The sequence below is a fragment of the Mesocricetus auratus genome, unplaced genomic scaffold (genome assembly GCF_017639785.1).
Source record: "Mesocricetus auratus isolate SY011 unplaced genomic scaffold, BCM_Maur_2.0 Super-Scaffold_100009, whole genome shotgun sequence".
Lineage (NCBI taxonomy): Eukaryota > Metazoa > Chordata > Mammalia > Rodentia > Cricetidae > Mesocricetus > Mesocricetus auratus.
In genome coordinates, this window is record NW_024429193.1 from 64,322,823 (window position 1) to 64,346,394 (window position 23,572).

The following is a 23,572-nucleotide window of genomic DNA, read 5'->3' on the forward strand; positions in this document are numbered from 1 at the left end:
TGAGATCGACAATTAACAAATGGGACCTTCTGAAACTAAAAAGCTTCTGTAAGGCAAAGGACACAGTCAAAAAGACAAAAAGACAGGCCACAGAATGGGATAAGATATTCACTAACCCTACATCTGACAGAGGGCTAATCTCCAAAATTTACAAAGAACTCAAGAAACAAGTCTCCAAAACACCAAAGGATCCAATTAAAAGGTGGGGTACAGAGCTAAATAGAGAATTCTCATTAGAGGAGGCTAAAATGGCCAAGAGACACATAAGAAAGTGCTCAACATCCTTAGCCATCAGGGAAATGCAAATCAAAACAACTCTGAGATACCATCTTACTCCTGTCAGAATGGCTAAAATCAAAAACACCGAAGACAATTTATGCTGGAGAGGATGTGGAGAGAGGGGAACACTCATACAGCCTCTTTGGAAATCAGTATGGAGATTCCTCAGGAAAATGGGAATTAATCTACCACTAGACCCAGCAATTCCACTCTTAGGCATATATCCAAATGAGGCAAGTTCATACAACAAGGGCATCTGCTCCACTATGTTCATAGCAGCATTATTTGTAATAGCCAGAACCTGGAAGCAACCTAGATGCCTCTCAACTGAAGAGTGGATAGAGAAAATGTGGTACATTTACACAATGGAGTATTACTCAGCAGAAAAAAATAATGGAATCTTGAAATTCGCAGGGAAATGGATAGCACTGGAAGAAACCATCCTGAGTGAGGTAACCCAGTCGCAAAAAGACAAACATGGTATGTACTCACTCATATATGGATTTTAGACATGGACCAGGATAGTGCCAGTTTGCACTTCCACTGATAGAGAGTCTGGGAAACAGGAAAGAACCTAAAAGATATGCATATATGCATAGTATCCAAGAGAAGAGGATGGAGACAAGATCCCCTGAATGGATGGGGAACACGGCGAGGGGTGGGAGGGAGTGGGACCTGGGAAGAAGAGAGGGGGTGAAGAGGAAGAGAGTTGGTCATGGGGTAAAAGGAAGTTGAGGGGGTGGGGGTAGAATAGGGGGAAGAGGGAATCATAGGATCGAATACAGATCAGGCACCAGAGTGACCTCGAGTGATCTAAAGGGATAACACCAATTGGCAAGCTAAGCAATAGTGGAGAGACCACCTCGAATGCCCATTCCTGATAATGAACTTGATGTCTATAACCATCCGGAGCCTTCATCCTGTGACTGATGGAAGCAGAGACAAACACACAATTAATCACTGAACTGAACCCAAGGAACGCAGTGACAGAGAGAGAGGAGTGATGAGCAAATCGGCAAAGAATGGGCTGGCAAAACCAGCAGAGACAGCTGATCTGAACAGGGGAGAGCTCTTGGACCCCAGACTGACAGTGGGGAGGCCAGCATGGGACTGATCTGGACCCCCCCAAATGTGAGTGTCAGCGAGGAAGGCTTGGGAAACCTATGGGGCCCTGAGCTGTGGATCAGTGTCTATCCCTGATATACAAACATTCTTCGTGTGCCTATAGCACAAAGAGGGATGCTCTCTCAGCCTGGACTCTTAGGGGAGTGCCTGGACCCTACCCAGAGGAAAATGACAGACTCTGATATCCTCTATGTGGAAGTATTTGGCAATAGGGTGGGAGGATGGGGGGGGAAGGGGAGTGCGGGAGGAGGGGAGGGAGAGGGAAATGGGATTGACATGTAAAACAAGCTATTTAAAATAAAAAATATTGAAAAAAAAAGAGAACCTTGCTGGGTTTTGTTTTGTTTTTGTTTTTGTTTCTTTGCTTATGCTGATTAAGGAAGACTCCCTTAAATGAGCCATGTGAGTCTCTGCTTGTTTCTAGCAAAACAGAGCCCACCCGGGAAAAATGCTGCTGCCAAGAAGCAGTGCTTTTCTTTGTTCTTTTGTTTCTAAAGTCCCTTTTAAGCTTTTGTCATTATACATGGACATTTATGATCCCACTTCTGACAACCATTATGTAACGTGTTGCCTTCCCTGCCTGGAACCTGCTACAGTTTCATCCCTCAAATAACACACAAGACACTATATTAATTATGAAGCTGTTGGCTATTTGCTTGCTTCTTACTGGCTAGCTCTGACTTAAGTATTTAACCCATAACTGTTAATCTAAGTATTTCTCCTACCGGAGAAAAGGGTCTGGACCTCTTACTCTGGCTGCCTACATCATATCTCGGGAGTTTTAAAGATAGCTTATGACTCTTGTGGGGAATAATCACCCCAAGAGGTGTAAATTAATTTAAACTATTAATATATGTATATACATATACATATATATATTTCCATAGGGGCTATAAAATATAAAACAATGTTTCCTTATGTTTTATTTAGTCATCTTCCCTTCCCAATTAAAGTGTCCTTGCCATTTTTTTCTTTTCCCCCTCCAAAGCACCTCTGAATTAGTCTCTCCTCTAGAGTGCTTTCTCTCTCTGTCTCTCTCTCACTCTCTCTCTCTCTCTCTCACACACACACACACACACACACACACACACACACACAATATGTTCCCCTTCATACTGAGGTTACTCTAGGTGATTGCACTCATATATAAATATTTAGAATTAAGATCCATAAATGAGAGTAAACATGTAGCATTTGTCTTTCTGGGTCTGGGTTACTTCACTAGTATATTTTTTAGTTCCATTCACTTTGCTTCAAATTTTATTTTTCCTTACAAATGAAATATATATATATATGCACATCATATTTTCATTATCCATCCACCACTTGGGAGATGTTGAGGTTATTTCCATTTCCTTGCCACTGTGAATAGAGTAGCAATAAACATGGATGATAAGCGTCTGTGGAGTAGGATGTCAAGTCTTTGGGACATATGCCAAAGAATAGCATAGCTGTGTCATACAATAGAACTTTTAGTTTTTAAGAATGACCCACGTTATTTCCATAGGGGCTACAACAATTTAGTTTCTGTACAGTAAATGAAGCAACCATTTGATTGAAGAAAAAGCCCATGGAGAGGGAAAGAATCTTTGTCAGTTTTACAACTGGTATAGGATTAATAATCAGGATATTTAAGGAACTCAAAAAACACAGAAAGAAAACAAACATTCCAACTTAAAAAAAATGGGCAATGGGTCTGAACACAGTTCTCAAAGGAAGAAATAAAACAGCTAAGAAATATTTTTAAAACTACAACATCCTTAATAATGGGGTAAAATTAAAATAACCTTCAAATTTCATCTTCCCAGACTCAGAATTACTAAGAAAAACAAAACAACTGAACAAACTCTGGCAGAGATGGGAAAGGGGAACTTTCACTCACTGTTTGTTGGATTGCAGGTATTTTTCTAAGGAGAGACTTTATGATGGAGTGAAAGGAAATCTCACTGTTGTTTTTAATTTGCACTCCTCTGATGGCAGGGAAATGCTGTCCACGTATATTGGCCATTTGCAATTCATCTTTATTTTGTGTTGATGTCTACCAATTTACATGGAAGTAAAAGCTTGACAAATTAGCTTAGCATTAAAATGTGCAATTCGTCTTTTGAGAGCTTCCCATTCATTTCCTTTGCCCAGTTACTCACTGGATTTTTTGGGCTTAGGAGACTTAGTTCCTTGAGATTTTAATATATTCTAGATAATAACTCTTGTCAAATGTGTAATTAGCCAAAATTTTTCTGCATTTATGAATACTATGTTCTCATTCAATCATTTTCTTTGTCGCAAAGTTATTCTTAAATATGTTGTTATCCCTTTTGTCAGTTGTTGTAATTGTTTCTCGACTTATCTGAGTCCTGTGGAGAAAGTCTTTTCCTATGCTTATATTTTAAGTGCTTCGCTTATGTTTCTCTATAATCATTTTACCTCTTGAAGTAACAATTTTAATTGATGTTTGGACAGGATGAAAGATACAGACATATTTCATTCTTCTGTATGTGGGTATCTGATTTTTCCAACACAATTTGTACAAGATGTCTTTCTCCAATGACTATTTTCAGCATCTTCATCCTTTTATGGGCTCACTGCTGGGGCCTCTGTTTTATTCCATTTCGTCTTTGTTCCAGTACTATGCTCTTACTATGGATATAGTATTGTGATACCTCTACAATTGTTCTTTTTAATATTTTTTGTCTTTTGAGTTTCTGTAAAATTATATATTGAATACTCCACTTTCCTGTTAGTTTCTTTGTTGCACAAACATTTTTATTTCTACTTTCACAACATATGTACATACATGATTTTGTGTATCTATATAAATCTAGGAACTACAGATGAAAATACGCATTATATATGTCTTTCTGAGACTGGTTTAATTCAATTAACAGGTCCAACATTGCTCTTTTTGCTCAGATTTGCTTTAGTCATTCATGGTTTTTTCATGCTTTCGTATGAACTTTAGAATTTTTCTCCTTTATTGCAAAGAAAAAGTTCACTTGGACAATGAATTTACAGGTACCATTTGGAATTATGCCATTTTCACAATATTAATTCTGCTAACGCCTGAGTGACCCAGGGTGGCCTTTGCATCTTCTAGGGTTTTCTTCTATTTATCCCTTCAGCATTTTAAAGTTTTATGTTGTAGAGATCTTTCTCATTGTTGATTAGGTATATTTTTGAAGCTGATTTTGAATTGATTTTCCTAATTTTTCTCAATATATTCACTACTGGCATATAGGAGATGTACTGATTTATTATAAATCTTGTATCATATTACTATATTGAAAGTGTTTATCAATACTAAGAACCAGCTGTGCAGTCATTAAAGTCTCTTAACTCTAAGATCATATCCTCAAGCAGGGCTATTTTGATTTCTTACTTATTTGTTTATTGTTCACTTCTTTCCCATTTCTATTACAATAGTTAGGGCTACAAACACTATTGTAAATAAGATTGGAGAATCTTGTTGACTGTGTCCTTTGCCTTACAGAAGCTTCTCAGCTTCAGGGGGTCCCATTTATTAATTATCGATCTCAGTGTCTGTGCTACTGGTGTTATGTTCAGGAAGCAGTCTCCTATACCAATTCGTTCAAGGGTGCTTCCCACTTTCTCTTCTAACAGGTTCAATGTGGCTTGATTTATGTTGAGGTCTTTAATCCATTTGGACTTAAGTTTTGTGCATGGTGATAGACATTGATCTATCTTCAGTCTTCTACATGCTAGCATCCAGTTATGCCAGCATCATTTGTTGAAGATGCTTTCTTTTTTCCATTGTATAATTTTAGCTTCTTTGTCAAAAACCAAGTGTTCATATGTGTATGGGTTAATATCAGGATTTTCAATCTGATTCCATTGGTCTACCTGTCTACTTTTGTGCCAATACCAAGCTGTTTTCTGGACTATAGGTCTATAATACAGCTTGAAGTCAGGGATGGTAATGCCTCCAGACGTTGCCTTGTTGAACAGGGTTATTTTGGCTATCCTGGGTCTTTTGTTTTTCCATATAATGTTGAGAATTGTTCTTTCAAGGTTTGTGAAGAATTGTGCTGGGATTTCAATGGGGATTGCATTGAATCTGTAGATTGCTTTTGGCAAGATTGCCATTTTTAGTATGTTGATCCTACCTGTCAAGGAGCATGGGAGATCTTTCCGTTTCCTGTTGTCTTCTTTAATTTCTTTCTTTAAAGACTCAAAGTTCTTGTGATACAGGTTTTTCACTTGTTCAGTTAGGGTTACCCCAGTGTATTTTATGTTGTTTGTGGCAATTGTAGAGGGTGATGTTTCTCTTATTTCTTTCTCAGCTGCTTTATCATTTGTATATAGTAGGGCTACTGATTTTCTTGAGTTGATCTTATATCCTGCCACTTTGCTGAAGGTATTGATCAGATGTAGGAGTTCCCTGGTAGAGTTTTTTGGGTCACTTATGTAAACTATCATATCATCTGCAAATAGTGAAAGTTTGACCTCTTCCTTTCCAATTTGTATCCCCTTATTGCTCTGGCTAGAACTTCAAGTACAATGTTGAAGAGGTATGGAGAGAGTGGACAGCCTTGTCTTGTTCCTGATTTTAGGACACAGTCAACAAGACAAAAAGGCAGCCCACAGAATGGGAAAAGATATTCATTAATCCCACATCTGACAGAGGTCTGATCTCCAAAATCCACAAAGAAATGAAAAAGCAAGCCTCCAAAACACCAAAGGATCCAATTAAAAAGTGGTATACAGAACTAAACAGAGAATTCTCAATAGAGGAGACTAAAATGGCTGAGAGACACTTAAGAAAGTGCCCAACATCCCTAGAAATCAGGGAAATGCAAATCAAAACAACTCTGATATACCATCTTACTCCTGTCAGAATGGCTAAAATCAAAAACACCAATGACAGTTTATGCTGGAGAGGATGTGGAGAAAGGGGAACACTCCTCCACTGCTGGTGTGAGTGACAACTTTTACAGCCACTTTGGAAATCAGTATGGATATTCCTCAGGAAAATAGGAATCAGTCTACCACAAGACCCAGCAATTCTACTCTTACACATATACCCAAAATATGCCCATTCATACAACAAGGATGTCTGTTCCACTATGTTTATAGCAGCACTATTTGTAATAGCCAGACCTGGAAGCAACATAGATGCCCCTAAACTGAAGAGTGGATAGAGAAAATGTGGTACATTTACACAATGGAGTACTACTCAGCAGAAAAAATAATGGAATCTTAAAATTTGCTGGCAAATGGATGGCACTAGAAGAAACTATCCTGAGTGAGGTAACCCATTCACAAAAAGACAAACATGGTATGTATTCACTCATATATGGATTTTATACATGAATCTGGGGAGTGCCAGTCTGCAATCCCACTGCCAGAGAGTCAGGGAAACAGGAAAGGACTCTAAGAGAGATATGCATGGTACCCTGGAGAAGAGGAGAACATGGGTGAGCAGGAAGGTTAAGTTGGGGGAAGAATAGAGAGGAGCAGGATGAGAGATACCATAATAGAGGGAATCATTCTACGTTTGAGGGGAGATCTGGCACTAGTGAGATCTCCAGAGATCCAAAAGGATGACACCAACTGTCAAACAAAGCAGTAGTGGGGAGACTTCTACTGCCCCTCCCTGATAATGATTTTGATAACTATCTTACATACCATCCTAGAAACTTCATCCAGTGACAGATGGAAGCAGAGGCAGACACCCACAGCTAAACACTGAAGTGAACTTCTGGAACCCAGTGACAGAGAGGGAGGAGTGATGAGCCAAGGGGTCAAGACTGGGCTGGTGAAACCCAGAGAAACAGCTGACATGAACAAGGGGAAGATCTTGGACCCCAGACTGATGGCTGAGAGGCCAGCATGGGACTAATCAAGATCCCCTGAATGTGGGTGTCAGTGAGGAGACCTAGGAAATCTGTGGGGCTTTCGGGAGTAGATCAGTATTTGTCCCTGGCATACAAATGGACTTTGGGTGCCCATCCCACAATGAGGGATGCTTTCTCAATCTGGACATCCTGAGCCCACCCTGGATCAAATGACAGACTCTAGAGATCTCCCATGGAGGACCTTACCCTCCCTGGGGAATGGAGTGGGGATTGGGTGGGAAGCTGGGAGAGCTGGGGTGGGCATGGAGGGGAGAGAAGGAACTGCGACTGACATGGGGAGCAAGCTTGTTTCTAATTTAAATATATAATAAAAAGTGTTTAATAAGAGAACAATTAACAGTTAAAATAAAGAGTGGAGAATCTTGCTCCTGATTTTACAGGAAATGTTTTAGCCTTGAAAACAAGACTGTACAGTTCAGTTATATTGTTATCTGAAAAAGCAGACTGCAAGCCCAAATGAGTCAGAGCAGAGACAGGAGATCATTTCATATTGACAAAGGGAACAATACAAGGAAAGCCCATGATGTCTCTTGCTACACAAAGTACTACAGGCAACTGAGGCAATCTGGGAGCAAGAGAGTTGGTCTTCCCCTGGGAAGAGCACAGTAACTGGTTGAATAGAGCCAAAGAGTCAGCCCTGAAGACATACATAAAAGTAACATTATATGAACTGAGCTAGTTACATTTAGGAATATATATGTATATACATGCATGTATACATCATATATGCATGCAATAACAATTAATGAAAGAAGAGTAGTCAGGTGTGGTGGCACACACTTTTGATTCCAGCATTTAGGAGACAGAAACAGTCAGATCGCTGTGAGTTTAAGGCTAGCCTGGTCTAATTGTGAGTTCCTGGAAATTCTGGGCTATGTGGACAGACCTTGATTCACAAAAAGAGGGGAGCAGGGGAAAGGGTCTCAAGACTGTGCTTGAGTCAACACAATAATCAATACTTCAACTCTCATCAGCAGATAGGTCACCCAGATCCCCTAAAATATTTACAATGAAGCACTGGAGTTAAATGACACTTAGATGGATTTTACTTAACAGACATTTACACCATATTGTACCCAACAACTGCAGAAAACATGCTCTTGGCAGCTCATGGAACTTGCTCAAAGTAGACCACATCTTAGGACTCATGGACAGTCTTAAAAATTAAGGGGATAAAACAATTTCTTATTTTCTATGTGATCACAATGGATCAGAAAATAAAAATTATGTAAACTTATGGAGATTGTAAAGCATATTATTGAAAAATCAAGATGAAAATGTAAAAAATCCTAGATTCAAGCAGAACAGTAATGGTGGTTTAAACCTCCATTCTCCCCTTCTTTTTTGTTAAAATGCCAGACTAAATGCTGATAGCTGGCCCAAATGTTTCAGAAGACTAAGGGCAGACTACTACGAACCAAGAGATGGTAGACAAAAAAGGAAAGAAAGAAAGAAAAAGTTGGGTGTTATTTTCACATGGACAAGATTCCCAAATGTTTGGCCCAAATGTTTCAGAAGACTAAGGGCAGACTACTACGAACCAAGAGATGGTAGACAAAAAAGGAAAGAAAGAAAGAAAAAGTTGGGTGTTATTTTCACATGGACAAGATTCCCAGAAAGTACTCACACTGAGCTATATGGCATGAAAATGACTTAAGAGTTTCAACATCACTGGGCTTTAATGAATCCCACATCATCTTCAGTGCCAGGTGTCTGTGACTCCCTGAAGAATTCCAGGTGATTAGAGTTGCACAAACAAGTAGAAGGAGAGTCCACAAAACCCTGCCACACCTCAGGAAGGGCTTCCTGAGAATCCTCATGCCAAATGTTCTGGGCTTCTCCACAGAGGCACCTGGGGACATGTGGGGGCACAGCAACATGTGTGTCCATAGCAGGCAAGGGTGGGCAGTACTTCACTCATCCAGGAGGCTTGAAGAGAGTGCTGACCTTCTTAGACAGCCCTTTGGCTGGAGCCCCCTCAGCCTACAAAGATCCATGGGCTCTAGGATAAGTCCATGTCAATGGTCTCTAAGATCACTGTGGTTCCCAATGGAGAGCACTGGACATAGAGCTTGAGAGCTGAGGGGTGTCTTGGCTTCTTTTCTCTAGGCCTCTTTTGTGGTTGTGGTCAAGCCCTTTTCTTTTTCTAGGTCTCATTGTCCTTAAACTTTTGTGTATGGTTTATTATTTTATATAGTACTCCAGTACAGGGCAATCTCTGGGGGATGTCAATTAATGTTTGGTTTGCTGGATTAATTCTCAGCTTCATTTCAGTTCTGACTCAGTATGAAGTGACTCACTCTAATCTTTAATACCTTCCCCCAGCTAGTCATGGTCATGGAAAATTTTAACAGAGGTGAACTGGGAGAGTAAGGCCATCCAAGTGTGCACAGAGGTACAAGAAAGCTTAGAGAAACCCCCGAGCTAAACATGAACCCTGCTGCCTCCAGGGAAACAACGCGTACACAGCTTTGCTGGTGCTTAAAAGCAGGGGACTGTTACCATAATAAGATTTGTGTCTTAACACTCTTCTACACAATAGAATTATTGTCAGATAGGATAAAGATTTTAATTTTGAAAATGGTAAAAATAAGCCTCAAGGAGGAAAAATGAAACTTGTCCAGCACCATCCAATTGTAGCTAAAGAGCCTGTCCTGCCATGGCAAGACAAGTACATCATAGTCTTATTCATATGTACAATCTGAAAAGTCAGAACTACAAAGCAAAAATGTTGGTCAAAGGCTTCAGGGTTTCAGGGGCAATAATAGTGCAATGAATATTTGATGAATAGACTTCAAACAGTCTTATCACAAAAATATGGTAAGCATGTAGGGTAATGTACATTAATTATCTCTATGTAGCCATTCCATGATGCATATATGTATACGTACATATACATATATATTTCAAAACATCATGTTGTATATACACATGTGTATATGTATATATATATATATCATGTATGTATGTGATTTTTGCTCATTAAACCTAATAATCTTTTTTAATTTTAAATGAAAGAAAAGGTGTCAACATTAGATAAATTCAGACAAGATATACAGAAATGTTCTATACCTTTCTATAACTCTGAAATTACTCTAGAATAATATAATACCTTTGCATAATTTCTCTCTCTCTCTCTCTCTCTCTCTCTCTCTCTCTCTCTCTCTCTGTCCTGCCTTTCAGGCAAGTCCATCCCTTCGACTCCCTTCAGCCCTTGGCTAGGCTAAAAGCTTCTAGGACAGGCCTTACCCAAGTTTGTCTCCCTTCCACCAACAGAAGGAGAAATCTGGGTGATGCATAGATACATATGCAGTCTACATGGAATAAGACAAGAGCCCCTTTTCTTGCTCATACTTACTTGGAGGAAATAAGATGTAAATGGCAGAAAGTATGCCTGAGTTAGAGTTTCACTTACTTCCCCTCATGAAGTAAGGTGAGAGAGTCATGGTTTCTAAGACTGGTAAACAACAGTCAACTTCATTACCTTGGGGATTTATTAAATGTTTGTATTCTATAGTCTGCATGAGACAGCACCAGGACAGCCTTTGTTTTGGCAACCTGCATGTAGATGCAGTGTGTGAATGTGTGTGTGTGTGTATGTGTGTGTGTGTGTGTGTGTGAACATGCATGCATCTCATGTATGTATTCACAGTGTAATCTCTTTAAGGACAGTTAAAAAACTATCACTAACATAACCTTAAAACATTTCTCCTATTAGGGGGTTAAGGAGTTGGCTCAGCAGACAAGAGAAAGTGTTATACAAACATGAGAATCTGGGCTCAAATCCCCCAGATCCATGTTGAAAAATATGACTTGTACATCTGAAACTTCAGTGCTGGGTACTCTGTAAGAAGAGGGAAGACTGATGTATTGATGAACTTTCTGAATTCCAGGCAAATGCCAGGTTAAGAGAGAGACTATCCTCAAGAGAATATGGCCTATGCCACCTTTGTTTTGTTAAAGATGCCCCTCTAGATACCGTAGCCTTTAGTACTTAATAAAAGAGTGTTCTCTGTCTTCTTTCAGGAGACTGGCAGCCTTAAAATGTAGGAAAAGTGGCAGTGAGAAGGTGATCATGGCAGAGAGGACCAGACAGCATGACCAGCAATGTCACAGGAAGGTGTTCACTCATGACTCACCTGCAGGTGCCAACATAAAGCATGTGCAACTCTGCCGGGGCTGACCCAAAGCTCCTTCCACCTCAGGACTGGACCAAGATGGCATGCCTTTCCCAGGGCTGAAAGGCATCATTCTTTGGGAAGAAGGGTAAGAGCAGTTGCTGAACAGACTCCATGAAGAATCTCCCACAAATAAACCAGACAGCATCCAGGATGGCTAATGGGACAGTCCCCGAAACAAACAGGCTGCCTGGCTTTCACTCAGTTATCACAACACAGGATTCACTTACCCCTTGGAGAGATCTCTTGCCAACACCACCCAGCACCAAATGACACATTTACAACACAGCCTCTATACTGAGGGCTCCGGGAACATCATGGAAGACGGGGTGGAAAAATTGAAAGAACAAGAGGACAAAAATGTCTGATTGCATTTTTTTATATAGACCCCTAAACGAGACCTGCACAATGACAATACCAGGTGGCAGGATGTAGGCTACTACTCTCCATTCACATTCACAGTCTTTCCCATTCCATGCGCACAGGCTGGCTCGACCTTTCTATCCATCAAGCTCACTGCAATGTAGCAAAGGAGCCCTAGAAAAGCTCTGACTTTCATAGAAGTTGGTGATCCTGCCCCCAGGAAGAGTGCGGGCCATCCTAGGATGCCAGGAGGATGAGACCAGCACAAGTTGTGAACTGTCTGGCCCTAATTTTCTTTACCAATTAAGTGAGGTGGAGCAATCACTGAGGTCTCAGCTAAATGTCTCCCAGCCTGTGAGTAGTTTCCTGATGAACAGATGAGGAAAAGGTGTACTGACTTAATGGGCCAGTAGGTGGCACTCTTCCCTAACCATCTAGAGGGCTTAAAGCATTTTAGTAGAAGACCTGCGACCAGATTGGGGAAAGAGAAGGCTTATTTAGCCTCCCAACAACAAACAGAAAGTCTTTAGGAAGAAATCGTCCACTCCCCACAAACAGATGGAACCAGTCCTGAGGTGTGTTAACTCAAGCTGGCTGTCCCACATTCCTTCCTTTCCCCTCTCCTATATGCCCCAATGGTCAAACATACATAAGCACATGCATGCACAGCCCTTAGTATGACTTTAGTATGACTTGGTTTGACCAGTGTCAAGTTGAACTAAGGAGAGAAACTTCCTGAGATAAAGGAAACAGTTGTCAAAGAGCTCAATAAATTCATAAGGCTGTATTGTGTTCCAATTAACTAATGAAACACAAGTCCCAGTAGCTTAAATACAATTTTAATTCTCACTTGCCCTGCTCATGTGCAGAGGGCAGCTACAACCCTGATACCATGAAATCTGCCTCAGGATGCATACATGTAGAATCCCCTCCACCTGGAACGTGGCCAATCCTCAAGGCAGAAAGGAAAGAACATGGTGAGCCTTAGCTCCAAATTTACATTTTATGGGGCAACATAGAGGAACAAAATGGCCCAGGAAGATGCTGGGAGTGTCTGAGCCACTGGAGCCTTCTGTGTCGTGCAGAGGTCACAGAGATGGAATCTCTCCATCACAGCCGCCCATGAGCTTGTAGACCCTGTGGTCTGACTACAGACCTTTTCAAAAGCACTTACACAATGGGCACCTCTCAGTGACCAGGTACCATACTACATATGGTCAAAGTAGGGAATGTTCTGGCTTTAAGGAGCTCAGAGTTGCTGGAGGAAGAGGAGGAGAGATAATCTATCCAAAAGCAGAACACTAGACAGTAAGACAGGAGTTCCCTGCATGGAGTTGGGCACCCATCTAAATGAAGCTTGTGACATGTTCAAAAAAGAAAACCGCCAGTGACTGAAGTACAAAGAGGATTGGGTCAGGCACATAGTAGGGGTAGGCAGGCTAGGCAGAGACTGGCTTGTTCACAAGAGAAAGGCAGCACATTACTTAAAAAGTATACAATTTATTGTTCATAGTGTTATGTGGCTAGGGTGGCAAAAAATTTTCACAGAAAGGAGGGAGAAATTACTGGGAAGAGGGAATGCTGGGGCCTTTTCAGACGGGACCAAAGTGACCTTTTGAAAACCACATCAAGAACTGTGAGCCTCACCCCAAGGCCGGTTGGGAGGCCCTGAGGATTTGGGCATGAAGTGGGTTGGTTGCTATTCACACAAGCTGTTGTTCTTTCCCACCTAGCCCAGGAGGAAGGATGTGGGATGGATATAGAGGGGTTGTTTGGCCACCTGTGGAGCAGATGCTCAGGTGACCACAGAGCTACCCTGGGAACTCTGGAAGTTAGCTAAAGATGATTCTGCTTTCTGCCATCTGTAGCTAGTTTCTTAAGCTGTTGCTGGAAAGCAGGGCACTAATCCGATAAGCCAGGCCAGCTTTCAGTATCTGGGAATAAATTTTTGGTTTGCTTTTTATCTCAGCCACCATTACTGAGGCCCCTTAATCCAACCTAACAGACAGCATGAGCCCCAGCCTGTAGTCAGATTTTTCTTTGGGCCACCAGCCAACTCCCAAATAATCACATGGAGACTTCTTATTAATTATGAAAGCTCAGCTTATAGCTTAGGCTTCTCCCACTAGCTCTTATAACTTAAATTAACCCGCTTTTATTAATCTACATTTTACCACGTGGTTTTTGTACCTTTCTTTCATTCTGTATGCCTGACTCCTTCCATGTCTTGTTGTCTCTTCTGTGCCCCAATTATCTCCTCCTGCTTCCTTTCTCTCCCCAGAAATCACACCTGTATCTCCTGTCTAGTTATTGGCCATTCAGCCTCTTATTACACCAACCACAGCAATACATCTTCATACAGTATACAAATACCCACAACACCAGCCTCTGTCTCCAGGGCTCAGGAAATACTCAGGCTCCTCATCAGCAGTGTGATAGATATAAGCAATCTATTTCCACAACCACCTTCCAGAAAGGGAACTTCCTTCACCATGGCTGTACCTGGCTGGATTTTAGCTGACGTTAGATGCAAGAACTCAGTGGACTGAATTTTAAGCATGGTCTTTTCATTTCTAGATCCATCTGTGTGTTTCTCTGAAAAGCCCAGTTTCAGCAAAGAACTGTACTAGATCAACTTAACAAGAAATAAATATTTAACTACTTAAAAATAATGAAAACTATTTTATAATAAATAATTAAAATACTTAAGACAAAGAAATAACTGTCCAGATCATGTGATAACACTCCTTTATTAAGTTTTCTTTTACATTTTTACTCATTCATTTGTTGTTACTTTGTATATATGATGTGTTTATGAGTTCAGACTCACCATGTGGAAGGCAGAGGACAACTTTTAGAGTCAGTTCTCTCCTTTCATTATGGGGATCCTGTCAGAGTCATGTCATGAAGCTTGGTGGCAAGTGTCTTTATCAGCTGAGTCGACTTGCCAGTCCTAGTGATTATTATTATTAGAACATTAGTTACTATTTTTTACCTTCAGTCCCCCAAACCCTGATATCTGATCACCTCTGACATTAATTCAGTTTCCTCATCCGGCACCATCCCCCAGGTGCACTCTGACTACCATACCTTATCTTCAGCAAGAATCCTGCTAGGTTGGTTTAGCAAGAATGACCCTGATACTCATGCTTATTTTTTGCTGAGTTTCTGTACACAGACTCCCACCTGCTCATTGGGTATAGGATACTTGCCTGTGCAGTATTTGGAGTTGAGCCTAGGCACAATCCCCACTTCAACAAACATTCTAGTGGCCCCTATTCCTAGCACATCATGCCTGAATAAAGTTATCTTTATGATATATGCGTCACTGAACAGTTTTTTGATATCAGTAATGCAAATCACAGGAAAATTCCCAAAGGGAAAAAAGAAAAATCAGAAGCAATTTTCGAATTCATATGATGTACTTCTTAGGGATTCTGTTAAAGGACTTCTTTTTTTCTCTACTCTTACTCACCTGTCCCCAGTGGAGTTTCCTTTCTTAACACCATACCAGCATCTGTTCTACAGAGCTAAACACCAGCAAACCAGTCATCAGGAGACCAGTTCTCAACAGCTCCATCAGCCTGCTAGTTGGTTGGTCAGTGAACTGGCCAGTTAGGTAGCTAGTTTGTGAGCTCATTTCTTGTTTACATACTCAGCTAGCCAGTCCTGACTCATTTTACTAACCCACTAAGTCACTCACTTGGCAGGATCTACTAGTTGCTGGGATATCCAACTACTAGTTAGTCTATCATCTGACCAGTCACCAGTGACTGTAGTGTGAGTTGTATCCTTAACATCCTTTCTTGCTTATTGGGGACTGGTACTTTGGCTGGGTATAAAAATCTTTTACACATGTATAACATATCCAAGTAGTCTTGAAGTAAAGATAATCTTTGTTTGGAATTTCAAATCTGTGTGTTATAAAGGCCATATTTATGTGACTGCAATAAACATTAACTTGAACTTGGAATGTAAGTTAATTTATAAAGCATTAGAACATCATGAGTTCTGCCTTTAAAGCCAAAATGAGACTGGAGAGATGCTCAGTTGTTAAGAACACTGTCTGATCTTCTAGAGGACCTAGGCTCTATTCCTAGCACCCACATGGTGGCTTAAAACCATCTGTAACTCCAGTTCCAGGGGATCTGACACACTCTTCTAAGCCTCCATGGGCACCAGGCATGGTCCTGGTGCACACACACATACATCCAAGTAAGCAAACATGCAGGCAAAATACCCATTCATATAAAATAGTAAAATAATAATACAATTTTTGAAAAGCAAAAGACAAACTGTCTGATGGTGAGTTTCTGTTTCAGTTCATCCATTTACACCTTCACTTGCACCCATCTGATTGGTCATATTTATGGAGTACATATATGTATGACTGGCTAGTGTGAGGGATTAGATGATAAAAATTGTTCAGTGATAAAAGCAAGGTATTTCCTAACATCAAGGAACTTAGATTTAGTGCTGAGTTTAGAGACATCTTATAGTTTACGCTATATGTCATCAGGATGTTATATGTGAAACATTCAGAACAGGTTTAGATAAAAAGCTTACAGTGTTGAGTAAAAGGAGGAAAACATCATTTCTAAAGACTAGGAGAATGGGGTTCTAGAAAAAGTGGTATTTAAAATATTTTCTAAGGGCTGAGGATGTAATTCAGTAGTAGAGCATTTGCCTAGAATTGGCAAATCCTTGTATTTGATGCCCAGCACAAGGAAAGAACAGGAGAAGGGAGGGGAAGGGAGAGGAGGGCATGAAAGAGAGGGGAAGAAAAGGGGAAAGGAAAAGAAAAGAGAAAGGTGAAGTAAGACTGTTCCTGTGGAGTGAATTTCTCTGACAAAGGAAGACAAGCCAGTCACAGACTTAAGGGTCCAGGCAAGAAGGTATGAGGCAGATCCTAGAAACACAACCCTCTTCTCCCATGCCGGATAAAGTCAGCTTGTTCAGAGTCTCCAAATACGTTAAGACCTCTCCCTTATAAATCCTCACACACTACTCACATTTTGTACTCAACCAGAGATTAAAACAGCCTGTAACTACACCTCCATCCCTCAAAATTCACTATTAATCCTAATCAAACACAGAGATCATTTAATGCTCAAGGAAGAACTAGGGATAAATTCACAACACTTATATTGAAAACTGGGAGCACTGAGTCTCAGAAAAGTTACACAATGCTAAGATCTCACAGACAATGAGATCTGAGTAACAGGAAAGCCTCTTCTGTCTCTAACTCCAGGTGAGTTCCATCACAGGAAGGAGAGACAAGAGCCTCAGCTCCACTGGGCCTCCACCAGGCAGGTGCTGGCAGTCTTCTCAGAGACACCCAACCCTCTCCATAGAGTTTAGGCTCCCATTTTCTCCCTGCTTTAGATAACTAATATTGTCGTGGGTCTTCTAGAAATATTTTATGTGGTGTAAGAGGTGGAGAGAGCATAGGTCTTTGCCTTGCTCTCTCTCTCTCTCTCTCTCTCTCTCTCTCTCTCTCTCTCTCTCTCTCTCTCTCTCTCTCTCTCTGCTACTTTCCATCCCTTCACTTGTAGTACTTTTGAAACATCCTACTTACAAAAGAACAATTTTGCACATTTACAAAAAGTCAGAAGTTCTTGTCAGTAGCATTCCCTGGTTTGTTGACAGATTAGTGGAGGCAGAAACTGGAAACTTGAAACCAAACTGTTTCTTACACTGTTCTAAGATATGACTCTTGGTTACGTGTCAACCAGAAATTAAGATAAAGCAAATGTGACATGTTTGTGACTGTAAAGATGAGCTGTCATTTGCTCAGTTTTAAATACTAACTACTGGAAAGACAGCTAAAATGCAGGAACTGTATTTCCTCCACCTCCCACTGTCCTCTACCAGGCACAGCATTCCTCTCGAAAGAGTACTGTGTACGCAGCTAGAGTGTGTCTTTTCTCTTTCTCGTGTCTTGTTTTTGGGAAACAGCTTAATTAATTCATTCCAACTGCCTCTTTATGAGGCCTCAGCGGCTTCCTTACCCAGAATCCCCTAGTCAAAGTGGAGATGTATCTGAATATGGGGTAAGATGGCTGGCATCCACTTTGTAAGGAGACTCCCATGTCAGTCTCTGTTTCCAAGTTGCCCCGTTGTTTACTTCTAGGGTGGGGCTGGAGTTTCTCAAGTTTTGAGTCACCTTAAAAAATGAGTCTTACCTATATCCTCACCTCCCTGACAGAGTCATAAGCACACACCTGTCCTCAGGTACGTTTTCCCCAGAGCTCTTAGAAATAGAAGCTAGCATCCTAAATTCAGTATTGCATGGTAGTTAGAAGATGAGAGGGCAGGTGTGAGACTCCAGATGAACCAGGTGACAGTCCCATGGTTAGGCTGAGCCAGTGGGAGTGGAACTTGGTGGAAGGGTTGACATTGCTCACAGCTTCTCAGGGCTTGCCCTGCCTGGAGGGGTTTGATTACACGGGGTGATTTGAGGGGTGCCAGGAAGTCGCCCCTCCTCCTTTGAGAAAATAATCCTCTGCCTCAGCAGGTTAGGGTGTCCAGAAACCAATCATGGCAGCTTTTGAAGACTTGGGTTGGCTCTTCTAGAAGGACTCAGGATCCAGCCACCAAGAGGAGAATTTTCTCATCTATGAAGTATATAACAAAGTTATCTTTCTTCAGACTTGTGAACACTAGTTATAGAAGTGCTTTAGATCCAACACCTTTCAGTGCAGGGACGAGACTTAGTTAGGATCTCTCTCAAGAAGGAGGGAGGACAGGCTTGGTGAGCAAAATCCCTGACTGCTAGAGAAGAAACCAGGAGAGACTGGGGCAAGAAGAGGCGGAACCACAACAATTGCCTCCTCAATTATCCTCAACAAACACAGCAGAGGCTGGGAAGATTCCAGAGGCTCCGTCATTTGATGGATGAAAACCTGTGATCAAACCCTGGCTTTCACACTAACATTTGTGTAACCTTGGGCAGGGCATGTTCTCGTTCTAAGTCTCAGTTTCCCTCTCTGTAATATAGGGATAATCCAGCCAATAAGGAAGATGAATGTCAAGGATTAGAAAGGTGTAGCGTGTAAAATGCATACAAGGTGAACTGTGGTTTGGGTATTTATGATCGAGCAGACTTGTTCCTTTGAAGTGACAACATTTAGACACCTGTATCTCCTGGGTAGCCTCTGAGATGATGCTTGTGTTACAAGCCAAGTTTCTATCACTAGTCTGTTTATTGATAAAGAGGTAAGTGAAAGGATGAAAAAAATAAGTCTACTCTAGAGAGACCTGTGGGTGAATATAATGTAAGATGGTAGAGACCATGTATATGTGCACAGGCACACGTACACACACACACACACACACACACACACACACCACACACACACACCATGGCTTGCAGGTACCAGGCTTGTGGGCATTTTTTTCATCTGTGACCCTACCAAATGCTTCCTGCCACATATTTCTCATAAAGAGTTTACATCAGGAGCACAGATGAGTGGGAAGGTGGAGGCAGGGGAAGCTGGGGAGCAAGGTGAGGAGGCTGAAGATGGAATGCAGTGTCTGGAATCCGGAACCCAAAATATCACATTCTTAACATTGATGTCTGGTGAGGAAAAGGTGAAGGCCTGGCCTGGAGGGATAAATTAAAGGAATATTAACTTCAAAAGTAAGTAGATGTGCAAGCAGCATTTTGTTCGTATGGACTCTAAGCTCAGAAAAACTTATGAATCATGGTCGCCACCCAAGGACAGTCATTTGTCCACTGTGGAGATACTGACTTATATGATGTAGTAGAAATAAACCCTCGACCAGGCCCCTGCCTTGCTCTACTCCTACTATCTGAGGTTGAGGAGCAGATTATTTCACTTCTTTAGGACTGTTTCTTCAAACTGTCAAATCAGATTTTCACAATAGAGCTGAATTTTCATGAGGATTAAATGAAGTGAGGGGGTTTGGGAAGTAAGTAAAAAAGTATTTGTGGTACTTTCTCATTTGGCAGCCTTTTACTTGGTCTTGGCTGTGTTAGAACACAAAGAGACTTCTCTTCAGAAGGAACCCAAAACTTGGAATGGGTACCCGTAGGGGTGGGTAACAGCCACAGAAATCCTGCTTTCCTCCATCCCAGTCTGGGGGCCAAGTGGAGGACCAACATTCCTTTCTCCCAACTGAAAATGTCCCTGAATGGGATTGCTGCCCTTAGCTAAAAGAAACAGAGACTGTCCAGGCAAATGCATGGCTAATATAAACATTTTCAGTTTACATTGCACAATATTGAAGACATCCTCTAGAAGACTCTATCATTAAATTGGATTTTATGTCATATTTTGTGTGGCAAGTCAAACACAAGAATCAAGTTCTACCTACTTCTGTGGCCATTACTAATATGCGCAAGAGTCACATCCAGATGTGTGGTAGGCTCAGCATGGCTCTTGTCATCATCTGCTACTTGTGCTCCATGGGAGGACTCAGGAATCAAGCAAATGGCGTCTCTCGATAGAGGGAACACATGAACCTGAGACTGGGGAACAGAGGGGAATGGATCGTTCCTGTGTCTAGGATTTCTCTCCCTCTTTAATAGATAAGAATCGAAGTTCTTTGAGACACTCAGATTTGAGTTCAAATCACTTTCTGGCCACCTGATATCCAAATAATGTCTGTCAGCCTCATCTGCAAAATGGTGACAATGACATTTGTCTACAGGAAATATGACATGAAATGAAATAATGATGGTTATGGCCAGGCAAGATGGTGCTCCCCAAATGGCAGCATTGAATGGGAAAGCAGATATTCATCTTTTTGTCACAGTTGCTCCAAATCATGTCTCCTCTCCCTCTTCCTCATCAATATTTATTATACTATTCAGTCTGTAAGCAACTTCTCACATTCGTTATGCTTTTATGTCTTAAATTCCATGGACTGGAGAGATGGCTCAGTAGTTAGGAGTACAGAGGACCCAGGTTCTGTGACTCCAGTCCTAGGAGATCCATTTCCATGGTCACCAAATACGCACAGGGTGCACAGACATATATTCAGACAAACACATGAAAATAAATATATTTTAAAATAAGTCTTGAATCCTTCAGTCCAAGTCAGCAGCTTTAGTGGGTTAAGTCAGCTCAGCTTAAGGGACCAAGAGTGTTGGAAACATCAGGTGGGTGTTTTTTTTTATCAAAACACACCAGTAAAGCAAGGCCTTGTAGGAAGTGCAGGTGACAGAAGTGGGCGAGGAATTGTCTGTGAGGTGATTATCAGGGCCACACCAAGGGCCTGGGGCAAGTTGGGGGCCCTTATAAGGGTTCCAGAGTGGCTGCACATGGATCTGGTCTCAGCCTCCTCACCTGGGGTCCAGCTCACAGCCTCTGGTAAGGAGCAATGCCTCTGTTCTCCCGGGTTCTTTCCTTCCTGATCTGCCTTGAGCCGCTAGGCCAAGCTCCTCTCCTGTTCTTGGATAACTAGAGAAGTGACTTAGCCTCATGACAGTTAGGGAAAGGTCACAGTAATTATCACCCAGGATACTCTATCTTCATTCTACGCCATTGATAGGTGTGGCTTAATTACTGATTTGAGGCTTGTCCACTCAGCAGGAGGGATTTCTCTCATTGGAGTGGGTTCACTCAGAGCTGTGACATTTCATAGTAACTCTGGTCTTCCTAAAAGCGTGTTCATGCTCTCATCTGTTGGTTGGCCCACAGCTTAAAGCTTTGCTGTCAGATTTACAGAAACCAGTGTGTTGATTGTTGTGTTTCATACTATGACACCACGTATCTTACTCTTCCTATCCTACTGTTCTGCTTTCCTGGACCTATACCTCCCATTTGTAACTTATTTTTGGTTGTGAGCCTAGCCTTTAACGGCTGAGCCATCTCTCCAGCCCCCATTTGTAACTTATAAAGCAAGAAATACTTCCTGCAAAGAAAACCAGAGACAGAAAGTCTCAGAGGACTTCCAGACACATATTATCCATTAAGGGCACAGAAATATGTCTGGCCAACTAGTGGCAGGTTTGCATCTAGAGCTCATCTGAACTCTGGACTGGTGTGTTGTTTGAACCAAGCTCCTTCCTGATAAAACACACATTGATCCGTAGTACCTTCCTGCTCTCCATGAAGGGCTGATACCTCTACCCTAAATCCATGTCCTATGGTTATCCTTAACATGCTAAGGCTGAGTGGAGACTAGAACCCAGAGCTCCCTGTTACTGGTTAAGCATTCACCAGGCCCATTGTTCACATGTCATAATACTGCTCCTGGAAAAAGACACTGCTTTTCTCCTCTTCCTCACACAACTGTGTCACCTAACTTTGTCAATGGGCATTACCCAGACCCACACATTGAATTCATAAAATGTCTGAGCTGTTTTTTAATCTTCTACTCAATACTGTCTTATTCTTGACTAGACTGATAAATCAATCATGTATTCAGTTAAGTCCAGAGTCCATGGGAAGATGAAGGAAGAAAGGAACTCAGAGTAACACAGAGGGAAGACAGTGAGAGGAATATCACACCAGAGGTGGGTGAGCAGTTCATTAGCTGAGGCTGTTAATCATCTTTGACTCTTGGTGGAAGATACTCCTTAAGGAGACAGATGGGAGGATACACACAGGACCCTTCTCATGGTGTTTTCATGGGTCTCCTCTAGACTCACCCGTTCCTGAAGCATGCCTTCCCATCAGCATCAACAACAATGCAAGCCACAAGCCCAGCAGCAGCAGGTGAAGCAGCCCTGCCAGCCACCTCCTACCAAATGTCAAGAGGCATGTGTGCCCAAAACCAAGGATCCATGTGCTCCTCAGGCTAAGAAACAATGCCCACCGAAGAGTACAGCTGACCCGGCTCAGCAGCAGTGTCCTTCTGCCCATCAAGACCGCAAGTGTAAACAGAAGTGAGGATGGACTGGCAACCACCACCTGCCCACCACCAAGATGGAGCCTTGTCTTCCTCCTCCCCCTCCTATTCCTACTGGCTTCTACTTGTGTCCAATGAAGCAGCACTGTAAGATTCTTCATCAATCTCCTCATTATATGTGCTCTTTTTTCTCCAAGGATTCATTTATATCTTATCCTGATGTTTCCCAAGTAGGCATGAGCCAAAATTCAACTTCCCCAGCCTTTATATTGATCATGATTACTTACAGCCTTATGCATTTTATATCACACTACAACAGAGTACCAGGCTCCTTCTAGGGCTCTACCCAGAGCTGAAGCCTCATTCTGTTTCCCTATACCCCTCTCTACACCTGTTGCCTATTTACCCAGCTAATAAACATATGCTTCATGTGATAATGTGTCTGTGTCCTGTGCTGCCAGACTCTTTCTGTGATCCATTTACCATCATATTTCAGGAGGTGAGTGTGTGAGTACATGTCCTTTGGAGTTTAGGGAGCCACTGTTAGGAGCACAATTAGTTTTTAACAGCTAAAGATGGAAGGAGGATAGATCCTGAACATCTAAGCTGAAAGAGTGAGGGAAATAATCCCGGGGACTGGCCTCTTCAACTTTTGAGAGATTTCCTTGACTAACTCCATCCAGGGAAGCCCAAGGAGGAATGTAAACCATTAGCTCTCATTAGAAATTTGACACATGAGATGGATATAGGTTTTAATGCTTGGAAGTTGTCATTCTGCAAGGGTAGGTGACTGGAGTACAACAAACTGTTGTGTAAACAGGTATAAATGTTTATTGTCTATTCTTTTATTCTTTAACTCACCCATACATGCTCATTCACTCACTCATTTGTTAGTCTATCAGGAACTAAATATGTCACAATGCCCCTGTTGGA

The 23,572-nt window shown here is 41.6% G+C and overlaps 1 protein-coding gene across 1 annotated transcript; it reads left to right on the plus strand.

Moving 5' to 3' along the window:
- Positions 1 to 22,452: 22,452 nt before the first annotated feature.
- Positions 22,453 to 22,680, plus strand: Sprr4 (small proline rich protein 4). Its single transcript, XM_005080316.2, has one exon. It carries the CDS (start codon positions 22,453 to 22,455, stop codon positions 22,678 to 22,680), a length of 228 nt encoding a protein of 75 aa, XP_005080373.1.
- Positions 22,681 to 23,572: the final 892 nt, after the last annotated feature.